This window comes from Teleopsis dalmanni, chromosome 1 (genome assembly GCF_002237135.1).
Source record: "Teleopsis dalmanni isolate 2A chromosome 1, ASM223713v2, whole genome shotgun sequence".
NCBI classification, from domain to species: domain Eukaryota; kingdom Metazoa; phylum Arthropoda; class Insecta; order Diptera; family Diopsidae; genus Teleopsis; species Teleopsis dalmanni.
Genome location: NC_051846.1, coordinates 119,790,572 through 119,800,722, shown reverse-complemented (window position 1 = coordinate 119,800,722; position 10,151 = coordinate 119,790,572). Strand labels below are relative to the sequence as shown.

Below are 10,151 nucleotides of genomic sequence, written 5' to 3'. Positions count from 1 at the left end.
TATCAATTCTTCAATGTCTTTATTTTCAAACATTCACTGCTTTTGTACAAAACTTGCGTAAATTATAATTTACTTTTTTTATATAAGTAGGATAGAAATGTCCTTCATGCTTCAATTAATGAACTAATAATAGTTTATACCTGTGCAGATCTTACAATAAAAAAGAAGCAATGTTTTACCTGTACATAATTGCAGTTTATTTTGACTTATTCTAGGAATCCATTTATTTCAGAATTTGGTTTCCTTTCATTTTTCTATTGTTTTAAAAACAATAGTTAACACTTTAATTAGTGGAAAAAACCCGTGTGAATAAAATAAATAAATAAAAATTTAAATATTTCAAATTTGTTATACTTTTATTAAAATAATAATTTTAATAAAATATATTAAATGAAAATTTTGTTATATTAAATTTATTAAAATATATTCGGAAAACTAATCAAAAAATAAAACTTTGAAAATATTAAATTTATTGTAATAATTTTATTATAATAATAATTTTATTAAAATATATTCAAAAATCTGATCATTTTCAGTTACTTTTATATTAAATTAAACCATTTTTAATACTTTTTTAACTTGTGTCCCCAACAATTTGGTAGGGAGAGAATTTGTGCAAAATTAGGAAAAACTCCCATTCCCAGGCGATTCAGAATAGGAGAATTGGAAACAGGGAACAAAACTCCCATTCCCAATTTATTTAGAATAGGAGAGTTGGGAACAGGGAACAAACTCTCATTCCCATGCGATTCAGAATAGGCCTGATTATAAATTTTACCCTTTTGTAATTATAATCACATTCTGTAATCATTAAACAATTATATAAGCTCTTACACGCTATATATGAAGAAAATTTTCAAAAAATTAATGAAAAAATCAATTCAAGTAATTTTGGACATTAATTAAGCAATCGTCTGATTAACATATTTTGGAGTTAATGAACTGACCATTTCTATATACATTTCTTTGGCATACATTAGATTAAGTAATTGCGAAAATTATTTGGAATTAGTGTATTTCAAACCTTCACAATTTTTAATAGGTTTTTTGAAGTACAGCACTAAAAGATTTCAATACATGATATAGTTTTTAAAAATGTTTATTTTATTCGTGATAAACATGTTTATTTTGAAATAACAATTGGCCCAGTCTGTTTTGCCGATTCTCTTTGTTTTGCAACAATTTGATTAGCAATACGATCCAAATCGCGTTGTCCAATTGAAGTCAGTTTTCGACCGCCATCTGGATGTTTTTCAATCAATCGAGCAGCCTCCAAAGATTGCAAAGCTTTACGAGCAGCACCATCTGCAGCTCGGCAGAAATGGGAGGGATGAACACCATTGCGTTTACGTCCACCATATATTTTGGTTATCGAACCAACGCCAGCAGGGCTACGATGGTATAGATGTCGTAAGATAGATGCACAACGAATGTAAAACCAATCAGGATCATATGGTGCTAACTCCTTATATTTAGCTGTCTTTATAATATCCATCTGATCTGGAACTTTTAATTTACCAGTCCTTAAATCATATAAAAAATGTCATTGATATTAATAGCAAACTAAGTAATTATTACTTTTTCAAAAATACAGCAACAGCTTTGGTGACAGAGTGTTGATCAATATCCTTTACTGTGACACCAGGCATCTAAAAAATAATTAAAGTATGTTAAACTAGCATATGCACATAATAAACTTAAAATTACTTTATTTCATTGCAGTTGATTAAAAACTTATTCGATTTATACATATTTATTCGCTAAAGTATTTTGTACCATAAAACTAGAATATATATGAAGATATATACTTAAAAATTTTATAACTTACAATAGTATTCACATTCACTACCTTGCTTGTTAAAAAGAACCGGAAGAAGAGATGTGTGCTATGAAGTTAGCTGCCAACGTATCGCAAATACATTTTGACACTTTGTTATAACCTGAGCCCAGATAGCAACGACGCTGAGGAAACCAAGCCGAAATTGGAACACGAAATTTTTCTAAGTTTATTAATTTGCCAAATTTACCTACGTTTTCATCAAGTAAGAAATATGATTTAGATAGAAAATTCAATTATCTTTCATTTGGTATATAACTGTATGTTAGGTAATAGCTGAGATTTTAAAAAAATAAAAAATCAAATTTTTTGAAATATATGACTTTTTTTACTTAAAAAACTATTAAAAAACAACCACAAAGGGCCCAGACATGCACGAATATTCACCTAAAAGGCAATAAGACTAGCTTTCAATGAAAGTAAAAATCAGAGAAATTATATATACAGAATTTGCGCAAAATCGTATTAAAGTTCAATATCAAAACTGCTTAAATATCATCCAAGTCGAAAAAATAAAAATGAAAAATGTTCAGAAATACATCACAAAACACAATTTTAAAACTTCAATTAGATATTTTAATTTTATCATAAAAAATTGAAAAAATAGCATTTTGTAGTTTACTTTACTGTAATCATTATATCCGCGTGTGCACCGCAATGGAATTAATTTTTCTTCAAAGACAATAAAATTTCCTTTCCAAAAACCTTAAAATCATAAAAATCGTACCTAAAATCCAATTATTTGAAAAATAACCTGCACACTCACAGCGCCAAATACGGAGCAAACTCCAGGCAGGCGTGCCAGCGCCATCTAAATTTCAAGTATCAAAAAGATGTTTGTATTTTTTTACGCAAGTTTGTGAATAAATGTATTAATGAATATTTGAACAGAAAAAGCGACTTTCATATTTAAAAACATTAATTAAAAAAGAACTATAAAAAACAATAAATCACACTTTCAATTGCAACATAAATCAGAAAGATTGATTTTGTCTTCACCCCAGGAAATTTAATCAAACATGAATATTATTATTTCCTTTAAAACACTTGTTTTTAAAAAAGTAATGATGAGAAATGTTGAGATATATGTTATAATGCATAATTGTAAAATATCAACAAAATATTTCAATTATATCATAGCAATTTCATTAAAAATAAAGAATTTTTTTTATAGTATGCATTTATATATCGAAATAAATGTTTGTGCACAAACGGCCCCTCAATCATGTATACATCACCATAAAGATGAAGAAATTTTCTTTTCAAAAAGCTAAAAAACTTAAAAATCGTACATAGTTTTTTATAATCATTTTTTAAAAATTTCTCTATATTTTACCAAAAATTCAATTTCATTTAATAACTAAATTCAACATTAGCGTCAAAAGCGGAGAAAATTCAAAGTAGATGGAATGGTTCGATCTAAATTTTGAGTCAAACAAGAACACTTATCAGTGTTACAAACCATTTCCTTTTGGAAATGCTTGATATGTTTAGAATCTGTCAATGTTTATGCAAAAAAATTTCAGTGGCGGAATATAAATAAGGGAAAGCAATTTTATAACACTATAGCTTTCTAAACTCTTGATATAAAAAACGTATTAAACATATAATTAATGGAAAATATGGTTATAAATCAAAATTTTGTCTGTTTAGAGAAGAAAAATATCATTTCGATTTTTTGCACTTTTTCACAATTTCTTGATGCGCACCCAATTTTAAATGTAATTTTTATTAAAATTTAACATAATGTAGACAACTTTTGTGTTTATCATCGTTTTTAGACATGGTTATAAATCAAAGTTTTGTCTTTTTAGAGAAAGAAAAATATCACTCCGATTTTCTGCACTTTTTCACAATTTCTTTATGCGCACATAATTTAAAAGCAAGGAAAAAAGCGACCGTTTTGCCGCCACCCACCCATTTTATATATCACCTCTTTACCGCTATCCAATTAATTTTTCATGTTAATTCCGGTATGACGTTGCAGTAGCATACATACCAGTTCAATATATAAAACAAATACTAGGTTATCGCAACAGAGGCCATAAAAGAGAATTCGCTGCGTGAACTAAATGTCATACCTTCGGTGGCCTATAAAACTTTTATTGAAAATTGGATCAACTTTGAAGGCGATAATAAAGAAAATGATTAATAATTAATATTTTCTGTTTTTTTTTTAAATTCTTGTTCTTTTTTGATCTTAAGGTAATTTTTACAATTAAATCTCTTAAAAATAAAAATCTGGTTATGACCTCATAACTGCTGAAATCCGTAAAAAACTTCCATATGTTGCTTTAATATTTATTACCCATCTTTTAAATGCTTCCTTGTGAAAAAGCTGCATCCCAACTTAATAGAAAGTTGCCGAAATAAAGATAGTACTAAAACTAGGGAAACCAACTAAAGATGTTAAATTTTATCATCCGCCTTTTTCCCATTCTTAAAAGTGCCTGAGATATTATTCTTAAAACGTTTTATGCCGATAATTGAGTCGAAACGAATAATACCGAATGACCAGTTTGGATTCAGAAGAAAACATTCAACTATTAAGCAAGTACATAGAGTTTTTGAAAAAAATACAGACCACTTTCGAGCAAAAAGAATACTGCTTAGCAGCGTTTTTGGACATATCTTAAGCATTTGATAGTGTATGGCACCAAGGACTTCCCTTCAAATGCAAAAAGCTTTTACCACTAAATTACTATACGTTCATAAAATCGTATCTATTGACAAGACTCTTTTATGTCAACAGTGAGACTAAAGTGTCTTCTTTATATGATACTAAATCTGGAGTACCACAAGGCAGTGTACTTGGTCCAATCTTTTATCTGCTCTTCATATTCGATTCAACAAAGACGACAGTGCGACCGATCCTTTTGTAGCCTCTTTTGAACTACATGCTGGCATTGATAATATATCAAAATGATTGAAGAGCAAATATTCTGAACATGCACTGGACATCTGACATAAAAAACACATATTTTTAACAAAAAAAAATACCGAAAAATGTTTTGATTACTGAATAAAAAAAGCTTTAGTATCCCTAAAAAATAAACTTATTTTATACAAAAGTGTGGTAAAGCCAGTATGGACTTATGGCATTCAACTATTGCGAACAGCCTCAACATTAAAATTCTTCAAAGATTCCAGTCTAAATCTTTAGGAGAAATGATGAACGCTCCATGATATGTAACCAACATTCAAATCCATTGGGACTTAAGGATAATTCCAGTAACAGATGAAGTAAAAAAGGTAGCCAGAAAATACTATGAAAGAATATAAATTTTCACAAAATTCTTACTTCGAATTTGATGTCTCCCTCAAAAATTTTTACGTGGCTGAAAAGGAAAACGCTGCATCAGATGTTGGAATAAAATCTTAAATTAAAAAAAAAATATACTAGTTCTCCACAGGGACTACTACCAAGAACACTAAATACAAGAGGACTTCTCAACTGAAGCCATTTTATTTCTACTTTTAATTTCGTTTACTCTTATTAATGTAAAATATGATGCGAGCGTAGCTTATGATTAAAGGGTTAAATAATTATAAATTATCACAAAAACCAATTACAATAATTAAACATATATATATTTTAATCAGTAATTTAATTAATCAAAACGAATGCTTTTTATATTAATGCAAAGAATATATTTTAAAACAATGAATTCTGACTACGCACGGTGTTACCATGTCTCCAAAGCCAGGAAAGAAGGATTACACAGAAGTAAAGTCATTCAGGCCAATTAGCCTTACCGCTTTCATGCTTAAAGCTATGGAAAAGGTAATAGTGGACTACCTAGAAGGCACCAACCTAATGAAATATCCTTTAAGCAGATGTCAACATGCCTATAGGGCGGGGTGATTCACAGAAACTACCCTGCACGAGGTCGTGAGGACAGCTGAGAGAGAGCTTACTTCAGGAGGCATTTCGATGGCAATCATGATGGACATCAAAGGAACCTTTGACAAAGTAAGCTTTGATAAATCAAAATCTGCTCCAGCTGACCAAGAAGTCGGTTCATTCATTATTGGATGGATAGGTTTCTTGCTAAGGCAAAGAGCAGTAAACCTACAAAATGAAAGACATAAACTGAGAGGCAGACCATAGACTCTCTATTTCAACAGCTTGACTTCAAAGGCATACAAACAATTGGGTATGCGAACGATATAGCACTGATGGTGAACGGCAAGTTTCCAGATACCATAAGAAACGTAATAAGAGGTGCTCTCAAATGCGTCGAAAAATGGTGTAGGGAACAAATCCTGACCATCAATGCTATCAATCAGACACTATCCTCTTCATAAGGAAGAGAAGTCTGTCAATGGAACCTTTACAACTTTTCGATAACAACATTCGCATATCAAAGTCGGTGAAGCATCTAGGTGTCATCCTAGATAATAAACTGACTTGCAATGAACATGTGGATGAAAAGATCAGAAAAGCGAAGAGAGCCCTATTTCAATGTAAGAGAGTGTGCGGAAGACGATGGGGGATATCCCCAAAGTCGATGCACTGGATCTATACGATGATGGTCAGGCCTATTATAACATATGCGTCAGTTGTCTGGTAGGGTCCAGCGACTAGCCTGTGTTAGAATAACAGACGCTATGCGCACTACACCAAGACCGGCGTTAGAGGCGATTTTAGGTTTGCTTCCGTTGGATTTACATATAAAGAAAACGGCGGCACTGGCAGCAATTCGCATGAACTGGAGCTCCATGTAGAACAACTCCGGAAAATTGATGGACCATCGGAAAATTCGTAACCTCGTCTAGACCACGTTCAGGGAAACACAGATGCCATGAGGATGACTAAGATGACTATGAGGAAAACTTATGGGGCAGAAGTGTCCTATAGAACACTGATAATAGACAGCCTTATACATGATGAATGTGAAAGGAATGACATATGCATATTTACTGATGGCTCCTTGATGGATGACAGAGCTGGTGCTTGGATTTACTCGAAAGAGCTAAATCTAACGTCCACTCTTCATCTAAGAATATATGTTTCCGTCTATCGGGCGGAACTTATGGCAGTCTCACATGCTTTGGATCACCTATTCGATTGTCAGGTGTATCAGAAAAAGATTCTGATAGCGCTGGACAATCAAGCAGATATCAAAAGCATGCAAAAGACATACATAGCTAACAGCTTATTTCAAGAATGTGTAACGAAGCTCATGGATTGTGCTCAAGGAAATGAGGTGACGGTCATGTGGGTTAAAGGACACATCGGTATTGAGAAAAACGAGAAGGCAGATGAACTTCCAAAGCAAGGATCAAGTAATACTTTCTGTGAACCAGAGTCCAGAATACCATTGAGTTACAACATGATGACAGCCTATGTCTATAAATGGATAACCTGACTTCATCTCAGTAGATGGAGAGAGTTCAGCACTTGTAGACAGACGAAACTCCTGTTTGCCGAAACTGTGGGTCAGGGAAGCAATGAAAGTGCTTAGCTATCCGCGGAGCACCCTAAGCTGGCAGGCTGACTGTCTAGAAAAAAAGTAGACACCGGTGCATATATTGTGTCAATGTCATTGGGTTGGTGATGACTTGGCAGGAAACCTCAAGCTAAATGAGCTGCTTGCATTAACAAAAGATGTAGTAATGCGAACAGAAGCCACATCAGCTTTAACTCAATAACGACATCCGAGAATCGAAGGACGAAAAAGGACCCAAGTCGTTTCGCGGTCTACTTCGACTAATTCTTCACCTTAGTGGGGCCACTTGTTAGACAGTGCGCTGTCCCAACGTCCCACCATATATAATTAACATGTCTCCAAAAGAAAATATAGGAAAACACAAAACAAAGGTAAACAAATATTACGCTCTTTCTCTTCAGCTAAAAATGCACACATTTTATATCAAATTTACAAGCAAAAGCAAAAAATAGAGAACAAACACAAAGCGTTTCTCTTAATCGGCCTAATATTTTTGGAGACAAATTTTTCAAAAGCTCACTTGAGAAGTCCTCTTGTATTTAGTGTTCTTATTATTATTATTATTACGACATGTTCTTTATTATAAAAATTAAATTAAAAATTTAAAAATTAGAACTTAGTCTATTCACAAATAATATTTATAAACTTCTTCCATTCCTATCTGTTTCTGGCAGTAAAACGTAACTGGTTAAAGGATTTGCTTGTTTCTGCTGCCACTGTTCTTCGCCAGGTGGTTTTGGGACGACCTCGTCTCCTTACTCCTTGCGGGTTCCATTTCATGACTGCGTGGGCAATTGCATCTGTCGGTTTTCTAAGTGTGTGGCCGAGCCAGCCATATTTGCGTCTCAAAATTTCTTCTCTATTGGCTTTTGTTTGGTACTCTGCCATAGCACTTCGTTGGAGACTCTTGCAGGCCACCATATGTTCAGAATACGCCGCAGGCTTCTATTGACAAAGAATTGTATCTTCTGAGTCGAGGCCCTCGTAATCGACCATGTTTCGCACCCATATAATAATGTCGATTTGACGCAGGCGTTGAATATTCTGGTTTTAGTTTCGACGCTTACATTGTTGGCTTTTCAGATTTTGTTAAGCGATGCGAAAGAGCCATTTGCCTTTTTCACTCTACTGCCGATGTACTTTGACGTGCCACCCTCGCTGTTGACTATACTCCCCAGGTATTCGAGTTCCTGCACGTCTTCAATGTTTTGATCTTACAGAAGGATGGACGATTGATTGCTTGCTTTTGTTCTCATTGTTTTTGTCTTTGAGGCGTTAGTTTTTAGGCCGACTTTATATGACTGCTCACATACGTTATTAACAAGAGTTTGCATATCAGTGTGTCTGTTAACAACACTACATCGTCTGCATATTCAAGATGACCAAGCTTTTGATTCAGCTTCCAACCAATGCCGATTGGGCTTTCTTCTACAGCTTCTAAAACGACGTCTAGGACTGTGATAAACAGTAACGGTGAGAGGGCGCAACCCTGTCGCACTCCACTGTTGCAATTAAAGCTGTCGCTAAGAGTACCTTCATGTAAAACTCTACTCGTGGCTCCTTCGTAGCTCTTCTTGAGAATATTAATGGTCTTATTAGGGATACCTTTAGCGTTTAACGCTAGCCATAAGTAACTTCTCTTAAGCGCGTCGAAAGCCTTTTCAAAATCAATAAATGTTAAATATTAAATACAAGGTTGCATTCCATTCTGAGGCTTGTTCAATAAGTATTCTAATCGTGTTAATTTGGTCGATGCACGAGTGCCCAGGGCGAAAACCTGCTTGAGTTTTATGAATAAGCTCGTTTAATGTTACGGCGATTCTTTCTAATATTATTTTGTTGAAAATTTGGAAAACTGCTGGTATTAAAGAAATTCCCCTCCAGTTGCTGCATTTCTTTCTATCGCCTTTTTTCGGCAGTTTGACGATGATAGACTCCTTCCATTCGAGAGGGAATGACTCTAGTTCCCAGATTTTCTCAAACAAGGGGAGCAAAAGTTTGGACACAGCATTGGGGTCTGCCTTAAAACACTCTATTGGTAAACAATCATTACCTGGTGCTTTACCACTTTTCATGCTAATGATTACACCTCTTATTTCGTTAACGCTAGGTGCCCTTGTATCTATTTGTCTGTTAGGATTTATATGTCTTCGTATTGTGAGTTCGCCACTTTCGTTGTAGGTTTTCTCAAAATGTCTTTTCCATACTTCTGCCTGCTCGTTCTTAGCGAACACCAGCTGTCCATTTTCATTTTCAATTGGAGCGCGGCTTTGGAAAGATTTTCCACCTAGTTGTTTAGTTAACTTAAACAGCTCCTTCATGTCGCCCTTTTCTGATGCTGCTTGCGCTTTCATGCTTAGTTCAACGTAATAGTTTCTCTTGTCGCTTTTGACTGCTTTCTTGATCTGCCTACTGAGACTTCTGTACGTTATGTTGTATTCGGCTTTTTTAAACGGATCTGCCTCGCTTAACATTTTCGTTTTAACGCACCTTCTTTGAGCAATGAGCTCCCAAGAGTTTGCCGACAACCATTCCTTTTGCTCGTTTTTACGGTAGCCGAGTGTGTCCTTGCAGATCTCTTCGAGATTTGTTTTAATATGAAGCCACGTTTCCTCAATAGAAGCATCCTCCATCAAACTGACGTTGTTAATACGTTCGATCATTTCATTCTTTACCGCTCCAACATTAAGCTTTGTGGTATTATACGTGCGCCGTGTATGCTGCGGGTGTTCATACCTATGTTTAGGTATATTAAATTTCAGTTCGGCCACCACTAAATAGTGGTCACTGTCGATATCAGCGCTTCTTTTGTTTCTGACATCACATAAAGCTTTACTCCATCGTTTTGAAATGCAGATATG

The 10,151-nt window shown here is 34.1% G+C and overlaps 1 protein-coding gene across 2 annotated transcripts; it reads right to left on the bottom strand.

The window, feature by feature from the left end:
* Positions 1–1,083: 1,083 nt before the first annotated feature.
* On the bottom strand, positions 1,084–1,936 carry LOC119668103 (40S ribosomal protein S19a). Of its 2 annotated transcripts, none has more exons than XM_038077498.1 (3): positions 1,829–1,936; positions 1,579–1,649; positions 1,084–1,523 (listed from the first exon to the last, which is right to left on the bottom strand). In XM_038077498.1, the coding sequence occupies exons 2-3, from the start codon at positions 1,647–1,649 to the stop codon at positions 1,124–1,126; spliced, it is 471 nt and encodes a 156-aa protein (XP_037933426.1). In that variant the 5' UTR covers positions 1,829–1,936; the 3' UTR covers positions 1,084–1,123. The 2 variants fall into 2 exon arrangements, with proteins under 2 accessions (XP_037933426.1, XP_037933427.1); XM_038077499.1 differs by having other exon boundaries at positions 1,850–1,887.
* Between the last annotated feature and the right edge of the window lie 8,215 nt (positions 1,937–10,151).